Source organism: Anolis sagrei, chromosome X (genome assembly GCF_037176765.1).
Source record: "Anolis sagrei isolate rAnoSag1 chromosome X, rAnoSag1.mat, whole genome shotgun sequence".
In the NCBI taxonomy this organism is placed as follows: Eukaryota; Metazoa; Chordata; class Lepidosauria; order Squamata; family Dactyloidae; genus Anolis; species Anolis sagrei.
The window spans coordinates 51,457,172-51,481,106 of NC_090034.1; the positions used below are offsets into that span (position 1 = coordinate 51,457,172).

The window sequence follows — 23,935 nt, forward strand, 5'->3', positions numbered from 1 at the left end:
TGTGAAAGTGGACGCACCGCCACATACATATTTTTACTTTTATTATATGTAAAGATAGTAAAAGAAAAGGCAGACATTTGGAACTTTGGGGGAAGATTTTCAATGGTTGCAGAAGAGGGCCAACTGCATACAGGTATCATATAATGAAGTTTAAGAGCAATTTTATCTTCTAGTATTTCCCTTCCTGACGCTTCCTAAAGAGGGGAGACTGATCTTTACCTCTGTGGCCACAGCAGGCGGTGGCGGGGCATCCGAAAGCCAGAAGTCCATGTCGTCAGCCTGGAAAACAACCACAGAAACAGAATTATGGGTAATAATTGCTACATGGTGCTCAACCAATATGGTTGAAGACTTGTTCTGAAATACCTAGCCTGACATTACCTTTTTGCCTTCCTCCTCCTCCTTGGCCTTTCGTTCTTTCCTCTTCTCTTTCTCCCGCTCCTTTTCTTTGTGCTTCTTCTCCTTCTTCTTTGGCTTCTTGCTCTTCTTCTCGGCCGGCGGTGCTTCCGTCTCTTGCGGCGACTTGAGGCCCTCGGCATTTCGGTGCCTTTGGACGGGGAGCTTCTCGCTGTCCGCTAAAGGCCTTTCGAGAGGGGGGAAAGGAAGACAACAAGAGGAGTGAATGCGACATTCGCAAGAAGCAGCCTTTTTCCTTTATCTGTTCAGCTTTATAGGGACCAGTGTACCCTCCAACTGTCTCAAACTGGAAGTCCCTTTGCTTCGGAAACCTACAATGTATTATCCTTGGGCCAAAAGAAGAGCCTGGAATCTAATTTCCTCCCACATTGATGATATTCACCCTTGTAATTTTTGTTTTCTGTTTCAACCCTGTCATGCATTTGTGTCCACTCTTTCCCCCGGTTCTCCTCCTTGACATCCACTTTCTTGTTGTTTTTAGTAAATAATAAAATGACAACTATTTGCAAATGTTCCCACCTTCCACCCACACACCCAAATCTTCACTTCAAAGGAAGAGGAGGACAAGAGAAGGAGAGAGGGGACTATTGCTTCGAAAACGACGGCTCGTTCTCCCATCTGACAAGCAAGCTGCCACTGTCTCAGACCCCTTTTTTGAATGATGGGTTTCATTTTGTTTGGAAGCCGAGGAAAGGGTAGAAGAGAAGCAGCCAAACGCTGTAAAGCCCAACAAGCCAGTACAAAACAGATATATTTTTCGTTATGTTTCTGCTTTAGGAGCGGATAAACCTCTTTTGCGCAAATGAGTGCCCGGTGGCCAGTGGGACTTCCCCGGATTTGTATTTTTAACGGAAACCAGACACTTCTCAATGCAATCTGACAAACCGACAGATCTGGGCCATGTTGTAGCTTTACAGTGTTGGGCAGAAGCAGCCAGCTTTTTGCTAGAGAGATGAGGGATCTTACCTGGCAGGCTTCCCTGAAGCCAGACTGTTTGATAGATAGAAAGAGAGAGAAAGGAAGGAAGGAAGGAAAGAAAAACATGATGACAGAAGGCAGCAATTGTGAGGAAATGGAAAGAGAAAGAGAGGAGTTTGAGAGGCCCTGGGGGATCTGTGTGATTTGGGGATTTACCGCAGAGATGCCCAAATCCAAACATTTAAAGAGGGGAATATTACTCAGTTTTGGGCGGAACCAATCAGCTGCTTTGAACTTCTATGGAATTGGAAGAGGCCGCAATATTAAGAACTGCATTATTCTCATTAACTTCAACCTTCTTTTACAATGGGTCGTTTACATTTGGATGCTCGATTTTCAAGAATGGAGCTTGGTTGGAAGCTAGTTTCTCCAATACTGCAACATCGTAATGTAATAATACTAATATATTATATATACTATAGCTTATAATATAGTACAATCTATATAAATAAAAATGCAACGTTCGTTTGTGGGATTAACAGAACTCATAAACCACTGGACGAATTGACACCAAATTTGGGCAGTATACACCTAACAACCCAATGTATGTACTTCACTCAAAAAAATATTTTGTCTTTTGGGAGTTGTAGTTGCTGGCATTTATAGTTCACCTACAATCAAATAGCATGATAGAATTGAACCAACTGGGGCATACATGACTCCCATGACCAACAGAAAACACTAGAAGGGTTTGGTGAGCACTGACCTTGAGTTTGGGAGTTGTAGTTCACCTACATCCAGAGACTACCATGGACTCAAACAATGATGGATCTGGACCAAACTTGGCATGAATATTCCATATGCCCAAATATGAGCACATATGGAGTTTGGGGGAAATAGACCTTGACATTTGGGAGTTGTAGTTACTGGGATTTATAGTTCACCTACAATCAAAGAGCATTCTGAATCCCACCAACGACAGAATTGGGGCAAACTTCCCACACAGAACCCCCATGACCAAAAGAAAATACTTAAGGCCATCCAGTCCAACTCCTTTCACCAGGGCAAGAAAACATAATCAAAGCCCTCCTGACAAAGAGCCATCCAGCCATAGATATAGATAGATAGATATGATTTACACACACAGAGATATAGTATCATGGATTTGAAAGGGACCCCTGAAGAAGGACAATTATATCTTGCATGTTCCAGGGTGGGCAAACCAGACACTCTCCATATCAACACTGACAAAGAAACAACAAGAAATACTGTTTACCCACAAGCATAAAGAAATTCCATATATTAGAAACCAACACTTTCTCATTACTTTATTTTCTAGATCACTAGACTGGGCCACAGCAATGTGTGGCTGGGGGCGGCTAGTATATTATATAATACTAATAGTACAATATACACAGCAAGCTGGTTTCACGAAAGGCAAAAGCTGCACAAGACAAGTTTTGAACCTGACTCAACACATAGAAAATGGTTTTGAAAGGCAGCAGATTATAGGCACTGTCTTCATAGACCTGTCAGCAGCATATGATACTGTAAATCATCGCCTTCTCCTGAGAACAATTTATAATATCACAAAGGACTACCACCTCACTTGCTTCATAGGAAATCTGCTACAAAACAGGAGCTTTTTGTTGAATTCCAGGGCCAGAGAAGCAGATGGCAAAAACAGAAGAAGAGCCTGGCTCAGGGGAGCATGCTTGCTCCATCAATGTTTCACATTTACACAAATGACCTGCCACTGCCAGAAGGGACACAGAGTTTCATCTATGCTAATGATTGTGCCATCACCACTCAAGCAGGGAGTTTTGAAGTAGTTGAGCAAAAGCTCTTTGAAGCTTTAGGTGCTTTTACTGCCTTTTACGGGGAAAACCAATTGATTTTCAATCCATCTAAAATGCAGACGTGTGCTTTTCATCTTAAGAATAGACAAGCATCTCGAGCTCTGAGGATTACCTGGGAAGGAATCCCACTGGAGCATTGCAGCACACCCAAATACCTGGGAGTCACTCTAGACCGTGCTCTTACCTACAAGAAGCACTGTTTGAATATCAAGCAAAAAGTGGGTGCAAAGCACAAGGGCAGATGTCTTCATTGTCTCTGGGGATCACAACCACAGACAATGAAGACATCTGCCCTTGCGCTTTACTACCCTGCTGCTGAATATGCATGCCCAGTGTGGAATACATCTCACCATGTTAAAGCAGTGGATATGGCTCTTAATAAAAAATGCTGCACTGTTTAGCCAGTATTGCACCACCTGACACAGGTCGGGAAGTAGCAGACTGTAATGAAAGGACCAAGGCAGTGACATCTCCAGCCCATCCTTTGTTCGGGTATCAGCCAGCATGCGAACACTTAAATCAGGAAATAGCTTCCTAAGATCCACAGAGATACTCGCAGGAACACCTCAGCAAGCGAGAGTCCAAAAGTGGCTGGCTAAAACCTGGAACCTCAATCCATGATTGATACCAAATGAGAGACTCCCTCCTGGTCACACAGAAGGTCAGGAGATTTAAAAGGCAGTGAACAGACTGCGCTCTGGCACCGTGAGATGCAAAGACAACCTTAAGAAATGGGGTCTCAAAGTGGAGTCCACAAGATGCGAGTGCGGAGAAGAGTAAACCACAGACCACCTAATAAAATGCAGCCTGAGCCCTGCCACATGCACAATGGAGGACCTTCTCACAGCGACACCAGAGGCACTCCAAGTAGTCAGCTACTGGTCAAAGAACATTTAGCATAATGCTAAAAAGTTTTTAACATTGTGTTTTAAATACATTGCAACTGTACCCTCAATTCACTTCTGACACAATAAAAATAGTGTATTATATGTATTGTGGTATACTAAGAGTACAATATAATATATAACAATATAATAATAAATTGTATATTATATATTACATGTAATATTATTAATAATATTGCAGTATAGTGGTATAGTACAATATAGTAATATATAATACTAATGTGCTATTATAATAATATAATGGATTGTATATACATATAATATTGATAATCATACTATAAAGTACTACAATATAATACCAATAATAATACAATACAGCAATATATAGTAATAATATTGTAATATAATAATACTAATATATTAAAATATGGTACTACTGAAAATATATAATATATAATGATATACTGTTTTATTACGGTATATTTGTATATATTAAGTTGTATTTTTTTTATTGTGAGCCACTTTGAGTCTCCGTATGGGGGAGAGGAAGTGGGATATAAATAATAAATAAATTTTAAAAAATGAACGCTAGAAAACTGACAGCGCCATTTTTGAGAACCACAAGCAGTGTCCTCCCCACCAATTGCCTTCCTTGTGCCATCGAAAACAAGTGGCCATCTTCCTACTTACTTGTCCAGATCTATATCCAGCGCCTTGTAAGGGTCATTGGGGTCTTTCTCGTCATCGTCACTGGGCAGAGCGTTCTAGGGGGGAAAAGAAAAAAGTGAAGCCTATCCTTGATGCTGTGTTGTTGTTTCCGACTTATGGTGACTCTAAAGCAAACTTATCGGGGTTTTCTTGGCCAGATTTGTTCATGTTGCCTTTACATCTCTCTGAGGCTGAGAGAGCGTGACCTGCCTAAGATTGAACCCTCGGCTCTGGAATCGTAGTCTAACACTCAAATTAATGCACCACATGATAAAAAATATCCCTCAGGAAAGTTTTGGACAGAAAAATATATTTAAAGTACCACCACAGGTAAATTTAGGTATGTTATTAATGGGAGTACTAGGTATTACTAAAACCAATACAAAAGAACAAAAATGATTCAAGAGATCCTGGCAGGACAAGCAGTAATAGCATGAGGGTGGAGAGATGGAAAAAATGGATGTTGGAAAATTGGGATATGTTGTCGAAGGCTTTCCAAATCACTGGGTTGCTTTGAGTTTTCTGGGCTGTATGGCCATGTTGCAGAAGCCATCTCTCCTTAGACACAGCCATACGGCCCAGAAAACTCACAGCAACCCAGAAAATTGGAATAGTTATCTATTGTGTTATGTACTGATGTTTTTAACCTGTTAACTGTTTTACTGCTTTTATGTATGTATGTATTTTTGACATAGGCATCGAATTGTGCCTTCCTTTGTAAGCCGCCCTGAGTCCCCCCTTGGGGGTGAGAAGGGCGGGGTATAAGTAACTGAAATAAATAATATAAATAAATAATAAAAATAAATAAATAAATAAATAAATGATCAGGTTCAATTTCAAATTATAACAAGAGTAACAGGGAACAAAATGTTATTGTTTATTCGTTCAGTCGTTTCCGACTCTTGGTGCTCACATGGACCAGCCCAGGCCAGAGCTCCCTGTTGGCCTTGGCCACCCCCAACTCTTTCAAGGTCAAGCCAGTCACTTCAAGGATAACATCCATCCATCTTGCCCTTAGTCAGCCCCTCTTCCTTTTTCCTTCCATTTTCCCCAGCATCATTCGGTTCTCCATGCTTTGAATGAAGGCCATTCAATGCTAATCAAGCTGACCAATTGCAACATTCCCACTTGCCTCCAACAGACAAGAGTTCTTTCTCTCACCCTGGACATTATTCCATAGATAGATAAATCTCAACTGCCTAGTTTCCAACAGAACTCACAACCTCTAAGGATGCCTGCCATAGATGTGGGTGAAACTTCAGGAGAGAATGCTTCTGGAACATGGCCAGACAGCCCAAAAAACTCACAGAAACCCGAAGTAGTATAGTAGAGTTCCGGTTAACCTAGCTCCGTTCACCCAAGACTACGTGTTAACCGATACCATCATGTGGCCGATTGGAAACATTGCACCCTTTGATATGTGTTCATGAGAGCAGCTTTCTTTCCCATGCGGGAGGAGAAGGGGGAGGAAAGTGCATAGGAGGGAAGGGGGGTGAATCAAAAGAGAAAGGGGGATGGGAAAGGAAAAAAGAAGGGAGGGAGGAGGGGAAAAGGAAACGCATGGCTCTCTCCTCTCTCTCTGCTCCTGGTGCAGTCTCGAAAAGAGCTTTGGAGACTTATCTCCAACCCAGCCTTGTTTCCAGATTTTGGGGGGGGGGGGGGGGCTCATGACTGGTGGAAAGAGGATCTCCCCTTTATTCCAGCACACACACACACATTTTGCTCCAGATTCTCTCTCTTTCTCTCTTCTCCCTTCCTTTTCCTCCCGCACATGCTCTCTCTTCCTCCTCCTTCTCCTCCTCCCTCTTTTAACCGACAGCCTTGCAGCAACTTGCACTTCTGGTCTTCTCCTCCTCCTTCTCTTCTAACCAAATCCTAGAAACTCAAGAGACCCGCTCCCTTAAGAGGCTGTCCAGTCCAGCCCCATTCTGCTAGGCTGGAAGGCACAAGACAAGCCCTCCCAACAGAGAGCCACCCAGCTCCAGATGAGATTCTGGAGACAGTCGACCAATATGAACCCTGCTATATGCTATATGCCTGCGAAACGTGGACTGTCTACAGACGTCACATGCGACTCCTGGAACGATTCCATCAGCGCTGTCTCTAGAAAATCCTGCAAATCTCTTGGGAAGACAGGAGGACAAACGTCAGTGTGCTGGAAAAAGCAAAGACCACCAGCATTGAAGCAATGGTCCTCCGCCATCAACTCCGCTGGATTGGCCACGTTGTCCGGATGCCCGACCACCATCTCCCAAAGCAGCTGCTCTACTCCGAACTCAAGAACGGAAAACGGAATGTTGGAGGACAGGAAAAGAGATTTAAAGATGGGCTCAAAGCCAACCTTAAAAACTCTGGCACAGACACGGAGAACTGGGAAGCCCTGGCCCTTGAGCGCTCCAGCTGGAGGTCAGCTGTGATCAGCAGTGCTGCAGAATTTGAAGAGGCACGGATGGAGGGTGAAAGAGAGAAACGTGCCAAGAGGAAGGCGCGTCAAGTCAACCCCAACCGAGACCGCCTTCCACCTGGAAACCAATGCCCTCACTGCGGGAGAAGATGCAGATCAAGAATAGGGCTCCACAGTCACCGACGGACCCACCAGAATGCTGATCCTGGAAGACTATCCTACTTGGCCAGTGAAGGATCGCCTAAGTATAAGTGTTTAGCAAACGTTGGTTTTCCAGTGTTGCCATTCCTCTATGCTCAATATGGGATTCTAGAGACAGTTAATCTATAGTATATGAGTGTGTCCTAACTCTGGTCTTCCTGGTGTTTTGGATTTCAAACATGATGTTTTGGTGCTTAATTGGTAAAATCATAACGTAAAAGGCTTTTCCTTAATCCCTCCTTATTATCCAACATTTTTGCTTATCCAACGTTCTGACATTCCATTCATGTTGGATAAGTGAGACTCTACTGTAAGTAGTAATAAGGTTTTGGACCCCCCCCCCCCTCCCCAAAGGAAAGTCCTCAGGGCTCACCTCTGGCATCTCCTCGGTGATGATGTCCACATGCTGGGCGGGCGCAATGTCCTCGTCGCTCTCCGTGTGCAGAGAGGGGTGCCGCCGGCCCTTGCCCCGCTTCTCTTTCTTCTGCTTCTTCTTCTTCTTGTCCTTCTCCAGCTTCTGCTGGTGCCGTCGCTCCTCCTCAAGCTTGACATACTGGTCAGAGACTGGGAGGCCTGCAGTGAGGGAACCGAGGAGGAGCTGAGCGAGAAAAAGAGCTACAGGAAAGACGCTGGGAAGCGTCCTGAGACGTTTGTCTGAAAGGCCTACCTATGCCTGCCTGAGGATTTGGAATTCTCCTCTGTGTTATATTTCAGAAAGAGGTAGTTCTGACAGTTGCTTCTTTTAAAGAAGAGCCTCCAGCAACTAGGATTCATTGGCAGTCTCCCATCTAAGTCCTAACAAGACCTTATCCTGCTTAGACAAGACCTGGGCTTATTAATCATGAAACCTTACCAGGGACCTTCAAAGGAACAGAGAGGTCAATCTGGACCACAGGGATGTGTTCAACACCAGGGCTGTCTTGATACTGCTGGACGAAAAGAAATAGAGAGGATTATACCATTATTATTATTATTATTATTATTATTATTATTATTATTATTATTATCTATACAGATAATAATTGTGAACATGTGTATGTGCCTCAGGTGTCCACTTACACTGACAGGCTCCCGCTTCCACAAACAGCTAATAACCCACAGTGCTGAAAAGCCACCAAAACCCTCCCAAAGACACTGCAAGTTATAGCGAGCACCATAAACATGTCCAAGAGCTCTGCCAATTTCCTCTACAAACACCACACTGCCCACCACCCAAGTGAAGGCTTTCATACGGGGCAATTTCCTCACAGATGTTCTGTTTTTCCTCCACTATAGACATCCCAGTGTTTCTTACTCTCTCCACTGGTGTGGAATTTGCATGACCCCGCCCACTGCCTCTCCCTGAACCCTTTTCCTATTATTTTCTATGACACACAGCAAACAGAGGAATTGATCAGCGACTGAACATATTGGAGAAGTTTGGGGAGAATTTACCATCTTTTCTAGGAATTGTAGGTATTGGGATGTATAGTTCACTTGCAATCTAACAGCACTCTGAACTCCACCAATGATGAATCTGGAGCTAACTTAGCACACAGAACCCCCATGACCAACTAAACATACTGGAGGTCTTTGGAGGGATTTAGAGGAGTTGTAGTTCACCTATATCCAGAGCACAGTATGAACCCAAACACTGATGGATCTGGACCAAACTTGGCACACAGACCTTATATGCCAAAATTTGTTTACTGGAGGAGTTTGAGGGGAACTGGCCTTCCTTTCTGGGAGTTGTAGTTCACCCACAACCAGATAAACTGTGACTTCCACCGATGATGGACCTGGATCAAACTTGGCACACAGAACCCCCACGACTAACTCAACTTATTGGAGGTGTTTGAATGGACTGACTCACCATAGTGGGAGTTGTAGTTTATCCTACAGCCAGAGAGCACACAGAACCACACCAATGACACATCTAGCGCAAACTTGCCCAACATAAGACACTTTAGGTACTGATGAAGTTTCTTGGGGTTAACCTGGCATGATATGAGTTGTAGTTCACCCACAAACTTATGCATTTTGTACAATTAAAAAATTGACCTTTTCAAATACCTCAGGCAACGCCGGGTACCCAAGCTAGTTATATTATAAGATTAGACCAAGTAGAAGAGAAAACTCACAAGACAAAAACTGTGTTTAAAAGTTTTAGTCCATCCTCCAATCCCACAAGAGTCAAAGGAAGATGGCTACTTGGAAAATCAAGCTTAAAAGCCATACGATACGAAGCATGCAGAAAGAAAGCAACGTCTCTTGGCAATCTGACAACAACAGACTCCTTATTTTGTCTTCTCATCTGTTTGCTGCATCTCCAGGATAATGGCAAAGCCAACGGGGACAGATATGGTTTCAGAGAATGCCATTTGATATCCCCAGACTCAAAAGGGGTCAATAGAGGACCCATGCAGTGTGGAAACTTTGAATAAACAGAGGCATGTCCCTGAGAAGTATTAGTCAAACAGAAGCAGGAGAAGAGAATAAAGCGACAGGCAGACAAAGAGGGCAATGGGGGAAAGGCTTTCCCTACCAGCTGACATTCATCTGCTTATCTATTTCCTTGAAGAGGACTATAAACTCATGCAGAATATGATTGCAGTCCAATACAGGATACCTCAGGCCCTTGTTGATGGCCATTCCAGCCCCAAGGAGAAGCCAGACTCACCTTCTGCGGAGAAGGAGAACTTTTAATGTAGAAGGGGTTGTTGGCTTGCTCCTGTTTCCGGACTTCCCGACGCTTTGGAAGAGAGAAAGGAGACAAAGAGTCGGATGAGTGGGAGACATCAGGTTTGGTGAGCTGCTCAAGAGGAAGAGAAGAAGCTCCTCAGCCCACCCTCCATAAGCGTGGGATGGCCGTCTCACCCGAGCCAGCTCCTCCTCGTCCATTTCGGGTTGCCGGTGCCTCGTGTGCCTCTGCTCCTCCTCGTGGAAGATGGTCCTGGGCTTTTCATCCTCTGACTCGCTCTCCGAGGGCGGCTCATTGATCCAAGCGTCAAGATCCAAGCTACGAATTAGAAGAGCTCTCATCTAGTCTCAGAGTACCATCCCAAAACCATTCTCCTACATGTAACCTCCCTGTGCAATGGCGCCCCTTCCACTCCTGCCCTTCGCTAAGAATGAGGATCAATTTCCCAGGAATCTGAAACCCTAAATGCTCCCAAATTGCCCTTTTGCTTTCTGACTGTTTGATGGTCACCTTTTTCCTCATAACACGTACCCTTCTGGAACCGGAACCTTCTTCTGGGCCTTGGGGGCCACTGGGTTCAGCTCCCCGGCAAACAAGGCCATGACTTCCTCAGCCACTGGCACCTCTTTGAGCTGAAGCTTGTGGATGTACTTCATGAGCTGAAGGATGCAGGAGGCCTGCAGAGCAAAGGACAACATCCTACAGTTTTATTTACTGCTGTGGCCTCAGAGGCAGAGCTCCATCATGTCTCCATCCCAACAGAGGCCCACCCTCTATGGTCCAGATGCCACCGTCCTGCCCTTAGAGAAGGGTTTCTCAACCTTCCTAATGCCACGACCCCTTCCTTAATACAGTTCCTCATGTTGTGGTGACCCCCAACCATAAAATTATTTTCGTTGCTACTTTCATAACTGAAATTATGCTACTGTTATGAATAGTAGTGTAAATGATACGTAGTATGTGGGTGTATTGGCACAAATTCCCAATACACCCAAATTTGAAAACTGGTGAGGTTGAAGGGGGGTTGATTTTATCATTTTTTGTAGTTGCTAGGATTTATAATTAACCTACAATCAAAGAGCATTCTGAACTCCACCAACGATAGAATTGAACCAAAGTTGGCACACAGAACTCCCACGACCAACAGAAAATACTGGAAGGGTTTCATGGACATTGACCTTGCATTTTGGAGTTGTAGTTCACCTAGATCCAGAGAGCACTGTGGACTCAAACAATGACGGATCTGGACCAAACTTGTCATGAATACGCAGTATGCCCAAATGTGAACACTGATGGAGTTTGGGGGAAATAGACTTTGACAGTTGGGAGTTGTAGTTGCTGGGATTTACAGTTCACCTACAATCAAAGAGCATTCTGAACCCCACCAACGACAGAATTGGGCCAAACTTCCCATACAGAACCCCCCTGGCTTGAAGGGACTCGCGGGTGTGAGCCTCCCTCCAGCCTCACACACTCTCCCTCGCCTGCACATGAGCACCATGCTGTCATGCGCCAAGCATGCTTGCTCTCCCCTCCCCGCTTGGAGTCTCAGAAACAGCCCTCCCGTTGGCGGAGAGGTCAGCCAATTGCAACAGAGGAGGGATTTTGGTGGGAGAATTTGCCACCTATTTCCAAAAAGGAAGAGAAGGACAAGTGGAGGGATCTTCAGCCTTCTCTGCCAAAGTGGTTCAGAAGACCATCAGAAATATGTTTTCTTTTTATTTTTTTACTTATTTTTATTCACATTTTCCATTTTACACTGAAAGAGGGTGAACAATTTTTTGAAAGGAGAGGAAAGAAAAGGAAAAGGAGAAGGGGAAAGAAGAATAGGAGGAGGGAGGGGAAAGGGCATGGGAAAATAAGAGTAAAGGTTGAAGGAACAGAGAGTATGGGATGATAGAGTATTAGGAAGAAAATGCAGAAAGTGAAAGTAGGGGTGTAGCACTTCCAGTGCGATCCGCAGAGTTTGAGTCTTCAAAATAAACAATAAATTCCTTCCGTCGTATGCTGACTTCTTGATAAAGTCCACTCCTTTTTTATATGCGTTAAATTTGAAATTTCATTTCTTCCTGCAAGTATTTTTTCAAAGGTTCCCGATTGATATAGTTTCTTTTACTAGGATTTTCCATTTATTGTGATAGAAATAAGTTTTCTGATGGTCTTTGGCAACTCCGCTGAAACTCCCTTGTGACTCCCCCCCCCACAGGGGTCCCGAATCCCAGGTTGAGAAGCACTGCCTTAGAGGGAGAGAAAACCAGTCATACACAGATCCACCATGGCTTGGTCTCAGTTGACTGGTGAGAGGCCATCCCTCCATGTTTTAACTACCCTTAGATCAGTGGCTCTTAACATGTGGGTCCCCAGATGTTTTGGCCTTCAACTCCCAGAAATCCTACCAGTTGGTAAACTGTCTGGGATTTCTGGTAGTTGCAGGCCAAAACACCTGGGGATCCACAGGTTGAGAACTACTGCTTCAGAGGGACTGATGAGCAGCTGATGGCTGGGCCCCAACAACTGAAGAGAAACCTCCTTCTGAATCCCACCTGTCACTGCTTTGGCCTTAAAGGGTGAGGGGATCAGATCTATTGTGCCTTGACACTCACTCCATGTTCCACTTGCTATTGCCCAGATCTTGGAGGGAGAAAAGAACAGCCTGGTGGAGCTCTCTCTCCTTTCTCTCCATATTCCAGTTGCCATTGCCCAGAGGCCCTCCCTCCACGTTCTGCCATTGCCCTAGCTATAGAGGAACAAAAGAGCAGCTGAACACAGCTCTATGATGGCTGGGCCCTGGCAACTGGAGAGAAAACCTCCTTCTGAATCCCAACTGCCATTGTCCAGACCTTGGAAGGAGAAAAGAGCAGCCTGGCACAGCTCTTTCTCCTTTCTCCCCATATTCCAGTTGCCATTGCCCAGACCTTGGAGGAGGAGAAGAGAAGCCTGGCAGAGCTCTCTCTCCATATTCCAGCTGCCATTGCCTTGACTTTGGAAGCAGAGAAGAGCGGTCTGGCAGAGCTTTCTCTCCATATTCCAACTGCAATTGCCCAGACCTTGGAGAGAGAGAACAGCCTGGCAGAGCTCTCTGTATAATCCAGCTGCCATTGCCCTGCCTTTAGAGGGAGAAAAGAGCAGCTGGTACCTGCTGGCCTTAATCCCTTCCTCCTCTTTTCCTTGTTTTTGTAAAACTAAGGGCACAGAACAGTCAGATTAACACTCTACACAGAGGGTAGCAAACACCAACATAGACAGACCATTTTCCGCTCTGAAGGAGAAGGAGGATCTTGATCTTGCACTCACCCTCTCCTGGACTTCGAGGTCTGCGCTCTGTACAAACTGGGGCAGGCGCTCCACCATCATCAGGGTCGCCTCCTGGGCCACTTCCTTCTCCCCGGAGTGCTCCTTCTGCTGCAAGATGGCGGCATAAAGCTTCACCATATTCTGGACGTACACAGCTTGGATGTGGCCCGGAAGGGTGGTCACTTTGGGCCGCAGCATGGCCTCGAGGGTCTGGTGGGGCTCTTCGAGGTGCCTGAGGGAGGAATGGGGACTGTTAAACACTGCTCCCAAAGGCATTGTTCCAAAACTACCAGAAACACTCAACCCCACAGCACTTACTCTGAGAACTCCCCACAAATCCAGGCGGCGGCATAGAGCACCTCGCAAATCCCATTCTGCTGGGTGTTGCTGGCCAAGAGGTGTGCATTGTCCAGCAGCATAGCCATCTGCGACACGGCAAACTTGCGGATGGCCTTCACCCGGATGGCCACGTCCAGCATCTGAGAGGCAATCAGGTGTCCGTGGCGGGTGCCCTCCAGCCGGGTCAGCTCCACCAGGATGCTGATGTACCTAAGGCAGATGAGAAGGGAAGAAGCGGAGATCATCACACAGGGAAACCCAATGCAACTGGTTTCCAGCAGGCCTTGGAATATAGACCAGCCCCTCAATGATTTAGATTTAGATCTCAATCTCTCCTCTTGAGCAGACACGCTGAAATCAGCTTCACCTTGCATCTATTTGGACCCTTCTTTGCTTCTCTTCCCCAGTTTGCCCTTTAGACACTTTGGACTACAACTCCCAGAATCTCAAGCAAGATCTTCTGGGATCTGAACTCCAGTCACATCTGGGCTTTTCCCATGTTATGAGCTGCTGTTCCAGACCCCAAAAAGGACTGACCATTCAAAGTTTGTGATGTATTGGTAGTTGGACTGGCTGCAGATATCGATGATTTTGGTCAACAGCTCATCCCTGTAGGTGGTCCCTTCGGCTTTGTCCACATGGATCATCAGCTTCTTGACAATCTCCATCAGGTTCTTCTTAGAGACCTGTGGCCCAAGGAAGTGAACACACAAACACATGTTGCCAATATCAAAGATAACATGCTCATCTGCCACAAACTGGTAATCATCTCAGAACAGGAAGAGACCACAAGGGACCCCGGGCCCAACGTGTTGCCACCTTCAAAACATTCCTGAGAGAAACTGTGCTTCAAGACCCCCCAAAAAGGCGACCCCGTCATCAAACATCCTCAAAACATTCTTCTGAATGTGAAAGGAACACCTACTCTCTTATATAGTGTGATCCCCATGGATAATGGTGGACCCTATTGATATGAACAGCTTCCACCAGAGAGTTACCATGAAGCACCATGAAGCTGGGGGAGATCATTCGGAGTTTCGGACTAAGATGTTATCTCTATGCAGATGATGTCCAAATCTGTCACTCCTTCCCACCTGTCACCAAGGAGGCTGTCCAGACCTTGAACCGGTGCTTGGCTGCTGTGTCGGACTGGATGAGAGCTAACAAATTGAAATTGAATCCAGACAAGACAGAGGTCCTACTGGTCAGTCGTAAGGCCGAACAGGGTATAGGGTTACAGCCTGTGTTAGATGGGGTTACACTCCCCCTGAAGACGCAGGTTCGCAGCTTGGGAGTGATCCTGGACTCACCGCTGAGCCTGGAACCCCAGGTCTCGGCGGTGGCCGGGAGAGCTTTTGCACAACTAAAACTTGTGCGCCAGCTGCGCACGTACCTTGGGAAGTCGGACTTGGCCACGGTGGTCCACGCTCTTGTTACATCCCGATTGGATTACTGCAACGCACTCTACGTGGGGTTGCCTTTGAAGACTGCTCGGAAACTCCAACTGATCCAGCGTGAGGCAGCCAGATTGCTCACTGGGGCGACATACAGGGAGCACACCACCCCCCTGTTGCGTCAGCTCCACTGGCTGCCGATCCAGTTCCGAGCACAATTCAAAGTGCTGGTTTTGACCTACAAAACCCTAAACGGTTCCGGCCCAGTGTATCTATCCGAACGGATCTCCCTCTATGTCCCACCTCAGAATCTAAGATCCTCTGGGGAGGCCCTGCTCGCGACCCCGCCTCTTTCACAAGTGAGATTGGCGGGGACGGGGAGCAGGGCCTTCTCGGTGGTGGCCCCCCGCCTGTGGAACTCGCTCCCCGGGGAGATTAGATCGGCAACGTCCCTTCTCTCATTTAGGAAGAGGCTGAAGACCTGGATGTGGGACCAGGCGTTTGGACACTCAGGCAGTTAAAGAAAGACGTGATGACGAGCTGGAACCGGACAAGAGGATTTACGGAACTCCGAACTCTGAGCTCAGGATTAGCCTACTATTGTGTTTATGGTGTTACTATGTATTGATGATTTAATTTAATTTGTAATTGCTTAATTGTTTTTATATATGTATGTATATGTGATAAGGCATCGAATTGTGCCTTTCTCTGTAAGCCGCCCTGAGTCCCCCCTAGGGGGTGAGAAGGGCGGGGTAAAAGTGACGGAAATAAATAAAATGTCCATAGACCTATAACATGCATGGGCAAACTTGGGCCTCCAGGTGATTTGGACTTCCAACTCCCACAATTCCTAACAGCCAGTAGGCTGTTAGGAATTGTTGAAGTTGAAGCCCAAAACACCTGGTGGGCCCAAGTTTGCCCATGCCTAAGCTATACACATAATAAAAGTGAAAATAAGTATGTGTATATGTAGCTGGGATATCCACTCAGGAGACACCAAAGGTCCTCCCCCTTCAGTGACATTGCATGTAATAGTGAGAATCATGAACATCTAGAGCCCTGCCAATGTCCTCCCCAAACACCATCCTGCCCACCACGCAAGAGAAGGCTTTCATACGGGAACAGTTCCATCCTAGATTGTATGTGTTTCCACCACCATAGACATCCCAGTGTTTCTGACTCTCTTCATTGGTGTGGAATTTGCATGATCCTCTCCCTTAGCCCTTTGCTATTCTTTTCAACTGTCTGCACAACAAACAGAGCAGAACTAATCAGCAAATAAACATACTAGAGGGGGTTGGGTGAATTGACTCCACATGATAGAAGCTGTAGTTCACGCTGCATCAAGTCAGAACACGGTGACCCCCACCAACAATGGACCTGGGCCACATTTGAAACACAGAACCCCCATGACCAAAGAAAAATACTGGAGAGGCTTGAGGGGAATTCACCTTGATTTATAGTCGTTGTAGGCACTGGGATTTATAGTTCTCTGGCAATCAAAGAGAACTCTGGACCCCATCAATGATGGCTCTGGACCTCACTTGGCACACAGAAGCCCCATGACCAACAAAAAATGCAGGAGGGCTATGCAGGAGGGCTTTATTTATAGGAATTATAGTTCACCTACGGGGGACGTGAGAGAAGCCTCCTCGCAGGATTGCAAGACATCCAGGCATCCCCTGGGCAACGTCTTCGTAGACAGCTGATTCTCTCACCCCAGAAGCGACCAGAAGCGACTTGCAGCATGCAAGCAAGCAAGCAAAACAACCAACGGACCTTTTCAGGACCAACCATGACAATAATCTCAATCAAAACTGAAGGCATGTCAGCTGCCAAAGAACAACTGCTCTATGAACTGTGCCGAGATAAGAGATGCGATGTGCTGTGTGTCCAAGAAACACACAGGGATGAACAACAGAAAAGACTCAAAATTCCAGGAATGATCCTAGTAGCGGAAAGACCACATGCGCAGTATGGAAGCGCTGTCTTTGTCAAACCAGGCCTCCAAGTCAGCAGTGCCCACAACATTGAAGAAAACAATATACAGGTTATAACAATAGAGCTTAATAACACCACCATCACTTCTGTGTACAAGCCCCCAAATGAAGAGTTCTGCTTCTCCTCCCCCGAGAACTTTGATAGGCACCAAAGGGTGGTAGTAATTGGTGACTTTAACAGCCATAGCCATGTATGGGGCTATGCTCAAGAGGATAAAAATGGAGAGGCTATCTTCTCTTGGTCTGAACTGCACAAACTATCACTCATCCATGATAGTAAGCTCCCACCATCCTACATCAGTGGGAGATGTCACCTAGGTTATAACCCAGACCTCTTATTTGTGAGCGACAGCATTGTACAGCAATGCACCAAATCTGTGGGACCACCAATTCCAAACACACAGCACCGACCTATAGTATGCCAACTGTTCCCAACATTAAGGCCTCAGGAAGTTCAATTTAAATTAAGATTCAACTTCAGAAAGGCAGATCGGACTAAATTCTCAGACATGTTAGATGACATGATCACATCGGTCGCGCCAATCCCTGAGAAATACGAGCACTTTATTGAAATCGTGAAAACTTGCTCACGGGCCTCTATACCGAGAGGATGCAGAACCAACTACCTTCAGCGCATTACTCCTGAAACAGCTGCCTTGTTGGAAAACTACTACAGGCTCCACAACAAAGACCCATTTAGTGAGCAAACCCTTCAGGCAGCGCAGAGCATTGTGTCCTCCATCTCTGAAGCCAAGAAAGAACAGTGGATCAAGCTGACCACGGAGGTCGACATGGGCAGGAGCAGCCAGAAGGCGTGGAGGCTGCTGAGACGGTTGAGCAACGACCCCTCACAAACTAATACCCATGCCAACATAAAGGCCGATCAGATAGCACACAAACTCTTGAAGAATGGGAAACCCAACCTTGCCACCAAAGTAGGAAGAAACCGATAGCCAGACAACCAGAGATTGAGAACAACAACCTTCATGAACCCTTTACATCTACTGAATTGGACATGGCTCTCAATAAATGTAAAGCTGGCTTGGATGATCTACAGATGGAACAAATCAAGAACTTTGGCCCAAAAGCAAGGCGCTGGCTGCTGGAGCTGATGAACAACTGCATTGCATCCTGTCAGATCCCCAAAATCTGGAGGAAAGCAAGAGTCATCGCCATCCTGAAGCCAGGCAAAGACCGTAATGACCCAAAAAGCTACAGACCAAACTCCCTGTTGTGCCACCTCTACAAAGTTCTGGAGAGACTTATTTTGCATAGAATTAGAGAAAAAATAGACCCATGTCTGATCCCACAGAAAGTTGGCTTCAGGAAAGGCAAAAGCTGCACATCGCAAGTGCTGAACCTGACTCAGCACATAGAAGATGGCTTTGAAAGGCAGCAGATCACAGGAGCTGTCTTCATAGACCTGTCAGCAGCTTATGATACTGTGAACCACTGCCTCCTCCTGAGAAAAATATATAATATCACAAAGGACTACCATCTCACCCGCCTCATAGGAAACCTGCTACAAAACAGGAGCTTTTTTGTTGAGTTTCAGAGCCAGAGAAGCAGATGGCGGAAACAGAAGAACGGACTGCCTCAGGGGAGCGTGCTTGCTCCATCCATGTTCAACATCTAGACAAATGACCAGCCACTTCCAGAAGGGACAGAGAGCTTCATCTATGCTGATGATTGTGCCATTACTGCTCAAGCAGGGAGCTTTGAGATGGTAGAATAGAAGCTCTCCGAAGCTCTAAGTGCCCTTGCTGCCTATTACAGGGAAAACCAGCTGATCCCCAACCCATCTAAAACACAGACATGTGCCTTTCATCTCAAGAACAGACAAGCATCCCGAGCTCTGAGGATCACCTGGGAAGGAATCCCACTGGAGCATTGCAGCACACCCAAATACCTGGGAGTCACTCTGGACCGTTCTCTTACCTACAAGAAGCACTGCCTGAATATCAAGCAAAAAGTGGGTGCTAGAAACAATATCATACGAAAGCTGACTGGCACAACCTGGGGATCACAACCAGACACAGTAAAGACATCTGCCCTTGTGCTATGCTACTCTGCTGCTGAGTACGCATGCCCAGTGTGGAACACATCTCACCACACTAAAACAGTAGATGTGGTTCTTAATGAGACATGCCGCATTATCATGGGGTGTCTGCGCCCTCCACCACTGGAGAAATTACACTGCTTAGCCGGTATTGCACCACCTGACATCCGCCGGGAAGTAGCAGCCAATAGTGAAAGGACCAAGGCAGAGACATCTCCAGCTCATCCCCTGTTTGGGTATCAGCCAGAACGTCAACGACTTAAATCAAGAAATAGTTTTCTAAGATCTACAGAGACACTCGCTGGAACACATCAGCAAGCGACAGTCCAAAAGTGGCAGGCTCAAACCCAGCACCTCAACCAATGGCTGATACCAAATGAGAGACTCCCCCCTGGGCGCACAGAAGACTGGGCGACTTGGAAGGCGCTGAACAGACTGCACTCTGGCACCACGAGATGCAGAGCCAACCTTCAGAAATGGGGCTACAAAGTGGAATCCACGACATGCGAGTGTGGAGATGAGCAAACCACAGACCACCTGCTGCAATGCACCTTGAGCCCTGCCACATGCACAATGGAGGACCTCCTTGAAGCAACACCAGAAGCACTTCAAGTGGCCAGATACTGGTCAAAGGACATTTTATAGAATACCAACTCTGCAAATTTTGTATTTTGTCTGTTTGTTAGTTTTGTTCTGTTAGAAATGTAATACAATTGACTGGTTGCCCTGACACAACGAATAGTTCACCTACATCCAGAGAGCACTGTGAATTCAAACAATGATGGATATGCACCAAATTTATCAAGCATACCCGATATGCCAAAATTTGAATACTGGTGGGTTGGGGGGGGGGGGGATTGGCATTGACATCTGTTAGTTGTAGGTACTGCGATTTATAGTTCACCTGCAATCAAAGTGCACTCTGCACCCACCGATGATGGACCTAGACCTAACTTGGCACACAGAACCCCAATGACCAACTGAAGGTACTGGAGGAATTTGAGGGGACTGACCCACCATGGGAATCATAGTTTACCCTACAGCCAGAGCAGACAGGAACCCACTGATGATGCATATAGAACACATTGGCCCAACATGACAAACTTTAAGTACTTATTGAATTTCAGGGGGTTAATCTGGCATGATGTGAGTTGTAGTTCACTCACAACCTTATGCATTTTGAAAAATTTAAAGAAATGACTTCTTCTAATAACCCGAGCAATGCCAGGTACCCAAGCTAGTTTTTAATAAAATCAGCCTACCATTCCATAGAGAAGGTCCAAGGCTCTGAGACGAATGGACTCATCTTTGTCATCCAAGCACTGGAGGATGAGGTCCTTATGGGACTGGACCGATTTGGGGTGGGTTTTCAGGATTTTGGACATTGCTAGCAGTCCTAAATACTTCACTGCAGAAAGGAAGAGGAGGAGGAAACAAAACAAAAGTTCACACGGTTATGAACGACATGGCCACGCTCTCATTTCAGGATAAGCATCATAAACAGATAAAAAGAAATGCATCCACACTGGTCCTCTCCCCACTTACAGTTCTGGTCTGAATCTTCTATCAGTATCCTCAGTTTCTGGACACAGAGCTACAGAGAGAAAGCAGAGTGTGGATATTGTAAGATGAAGGAAGGGCTGCCTAAATGTCCCTCCCAGGATTTAGGGGGATGTTGCCATGGTAGCTCAAGTGGAATTGCAGCACAGGGATTGTGCTGTGAGAAAAAGGATCCTGGTTTTGAAAAACGATGAGGTTTTTTTATTCATGCTAGAGATTCTGCAAAATCTCTGTTCTTTTTCATCATGTTATGGCGCCACCTTAAGGAATCTTGGAATGTGTCATTTCGAGGGAGACACAAGAAATGTTTCCTCCCCACCCAAGAATCAAAAGCAAGATGCCTGTAAAAGAAAAAGGGGCTCACCTGGATGCTGGCACTGTGGTTGGGCATCCCCGAGGAGAGCGAAATCAGAACTGGAAAAGGCACAAGGCGAGCGCTTAAGCAACAGACGTTTGTCTAAAGATGAAATGACGAATCAACAACAAGACGCACCTTTGGAATTTCTTTCCTTACCTGCAATCACTGTGTTCACACATTCGTAGAGAAGGGACATGGCGGAAGTACTGGAGGGGAAAAGATAAAACGATTGCTTTACATCTCAGCCAAAGCAGTGCCATGGAAGAAGTAGCCAGGATTATATTTTTTTAATCCTTGATACTGTGAAATATATTGCCATTTGACTCCTTTGGCTTTGAACTAAGGAACCCTGGGAATTGCAGTAGAAAGGTTTTATGAAACTACAACTCCTTGGACTCCAGAGCACTAAGCCAGGGCAGTTAAAGTGGAGTCATTGCATTGATTCTCCGGCCTAGATGCACTCTTTCTTCTTCAATTTTTTGGCATGATTTATCCCAGCGATCAAAGCACGGTGGTGCCTTAAAGGTTTCCTTCGAAGGCACGACCTCCTAAACCAGGCCCAGGCAAACTCTGGACCTCCAGGTGTTTTGTACTTCAACTCCCACAATTCCTAACAGCTGGAAGGCTGTAAAGAATTGTGGGAGTTGAAGTCCAAAACACTTGGAGGGCCAAACTTTGCCCAGGTCTGTCCTAAAACCTGTGCTTCAACAGACTCCCTATGGAAACTGGTTTTAAATGAAACACCAAACTTTTCAGCTAGACCTGCTCTCTCTCCCTCCAGTCAAACCAGTTTGTAAAACCAGCAACATACAGCCAGGGCTTCCAAAAACCGTCAGAGAGGTGAGGGAAGGCACAAGGGACGAGAAGCCACAGCGGGGTTCCACAGCGCAAAGAAGGAGGGACTTAACAGCCCTTCCTTTCAGGTTCCAGTCTGAAGGGGATCCCTTTGTTTGCCTGGCTTTTGAGCAATATTTTATTGCACAAAGCAGACAACTCTTCTCCCTCTTTCAGCACTTCGGCTTCTTTCCCTCTTCCTTTCCCATTTGGGAAAGATCTGAGGGACAAAGGGAGGGACAGCATTCTTATTTGGGGGAAGACCTTCATTACGCCGCAAGCATATATACCAGCATATATAAGATAAGCTTGCACATAAAAGTAAAGGTTTCCCTTGACATTAAATCTAGACATGTCCGACTCTGAGGGGTGGTGCTCATCTCCATTTCTAAGCCAAAGAGCTGGCATTGTTTGTAAACACCTCCACGGCCATGTGGCTAGCATGACTGCATGGAGCGCCGTTACCTTTCCGCAGAAGCAGTACCTATTGATCTACGCACATTTGCATGTTTTTGAACTGCTAGGTAGGCAGAAGCTGGGGCTAACACGGGAGCTCACCCTGCTCCCCGGATACGAACTGCTCACCTTTCGGTCAGCAAGTCCAGCAGCCCAGCGATTTAACCCGCTGGGCCACTGGGGGCTCCTAAGCTTGCACATACTTCCATCAAAACTATGTTCGAGGAGACCAGTAAAGAATGGGATGAAGCTAGTACATTTTGCACCCTCCAGAGTCTAAAATGGCCATTGCCACCACATCTCCAGAGGCAGCAATGGCTAGCAATGAGTATTAGTCACCATGGGATGTCTGGTTTGTGTCCCCTGACGGGATTGGTCCACTAGAAGCCTGAACGCCTAGTCAACTAAAGCAGGATGGGAGAAAAGAGGATGGCAGGAAGGAGGCTGGAGCCGGCGGGAGGGTCGAAGTATACATACTGTCCACTTTGCGGCATTTCGTGGGAGCAGACTAATTTTTTATCTTGGGTGGGGACTCTACCTTCTTTAGGTAATTGGAAGAGGGCGCGCTGGCTGTTTGGGAAAGAAAGGCACATTAAGTGGAGGCTGTGGGGCTCAAGGAGGGGAAAGAAAGCGTTCAGGAGGCGGCACTGTCTTGGGGCGGGCGGATTTTCCCTTTTCTTTTAAAGGTAATCATGACCACTAAAGAAGGCAATGAGTCATGTATAAGGCTCTTGAGTCTTGCTTGAATTTGGTCAAAGAACCAGGAGTACTATGGTTATCTCATTCATATACAGGAAGGATCCAGACTACAGTCAACCCTCCACTTTGGTGCCAGGAAAGCCAGGAATTATTATTTTTAGTATTAGATTAAAATGTTCTCTCTAGAAGGATCTTCCAGTGTGACTTTATGGTCAACTTCCTCTGTTGCCCATGAAGTCACACCGTCAATCTGTCAATCACAAATTCATAGACCTAGACATTCTTAGAGCGGAAGCCTAGAAATGTCTAGGTCTCCCAGTACAATTTTAGGATAAGCTTCCATTGGATGATGACTACATAACAGTGCTGGAAGACCTAGAATTATCTAATTTTAAAATTTTGTTCATTTTCATGGGGATCCCGCACCCTTTCACCCCAGTGAATACGGAGGGCTCGCCGTAGCCCAGTGCTAGCATTGAAACACACAGTTTCCTTCCACCTTACAAAGCAATGGTAACCCTTACCTGTGTATGAGATTGGTCAAGGGTTCGATCAGCTTCTTGCCCAGCCTGGGTTCCAATGGAGTGAGAGCACCAAACTACAAAGCAATGGAAAGAAAAGGCAGTAAATGACAGTTGCCTTGAGACCAGGCATGGGCAAACTTTCTACCTTGAGAGCCACATGCTAGCACTCCCTGCTAGGAGGACTGGCTTCCCAGTGATGGAAGGAAGGAAGGGAAGAAGAGAAGGGTGGAAGGAGAAAGAGGGAGCGAGGGAAGAAGGGAGGAAAGGAAGGACAAAAGGAAAGGAAGGATGAAAGAGTGGAAGGGAAGGAAGGACGAAAGGGAGGAAGGAAATGGAGGGAAGGAGAAAGGGAGGGAAGGGAGGAAGGAAAGAGAGAAGGAAGGAAA

The 23,935-nt window shown here is 46.1% G+C and overlaps 1 protein-coding gene across 4 annotated transcripts in view; it reads right to left on the minus strand.

Annotated features, from left to right (window-relative positions):
- The window catches only part of AP3D1 (adaptor related protein complex 3 subunit delta 1), a 48,005-nt gene that overhangs the window by 12,001 nt on the left and 12,069 nt on the right, over positions 1-23,935 (minus strand). The window contains exons 8-24 of one of the 4 annotated variants that reach the window (XM_060785134.2): positions 23,550-23,623; positions 21,193-21,242; positions 21,043-21,092; positions 20,664-20,712; positions 20,381-20,526; positions 14,203-14,351; positions 13,645-13,875; positions 13,327-13,558; positions 10,564-10,709; positions 10,209-10,350; positions 10,012-10,083; positions 8,206-8,278; positions 7,726-7,925; positions 4,730-4,803; positions 1,384-1,407; positions 382-583; positions 220-279 (exon numbers count right to left, since the gene is read on the minus strand). In XM_060785134.2, coding sequence (XP_060641117.2) covers positions 220-279; positions 382-583; positions 1,384-1,407; positions 4,730-4,803; positions 7,726-7,925; positions 8,206-8,278; positions 10,012-10,083; positions 10,209-10,350; positions 10,564-10,709; positions 13,327-13,558; positions 13,645-13,875; positions 14,203-14,351; positions 20,381-20,526; positions 20,664-20,712; positions 21,043-21,092; positions 21,193-21,242; positions 23,550-23,623 — 1,974 coding nt within the window. Of the gene's footprint in view, positions 1-219; positions 280-381; positions 584-1,383; positions 1,408-4,729; positions 4,804-7,725; positions 7,926-8,205; positions 8,282-10,011; positions 10,084-10,208; positions 10,351-10,563; positions 10,710-13,326; positions 13,559-13,644; positions 13,876-14,202; positions 14,352-20,380; positions 20,527-20,663; positions 20,713-21,042; positions 21,093-21,192; positions 21,243-23,549; positions 23,624-23,935 lie in introns of all 4 variants that reach the window. The other 3 variants (XM_060785136.2, XM_060785135.2, XM_060785137.2) reach the window with 3 other exon arrangements.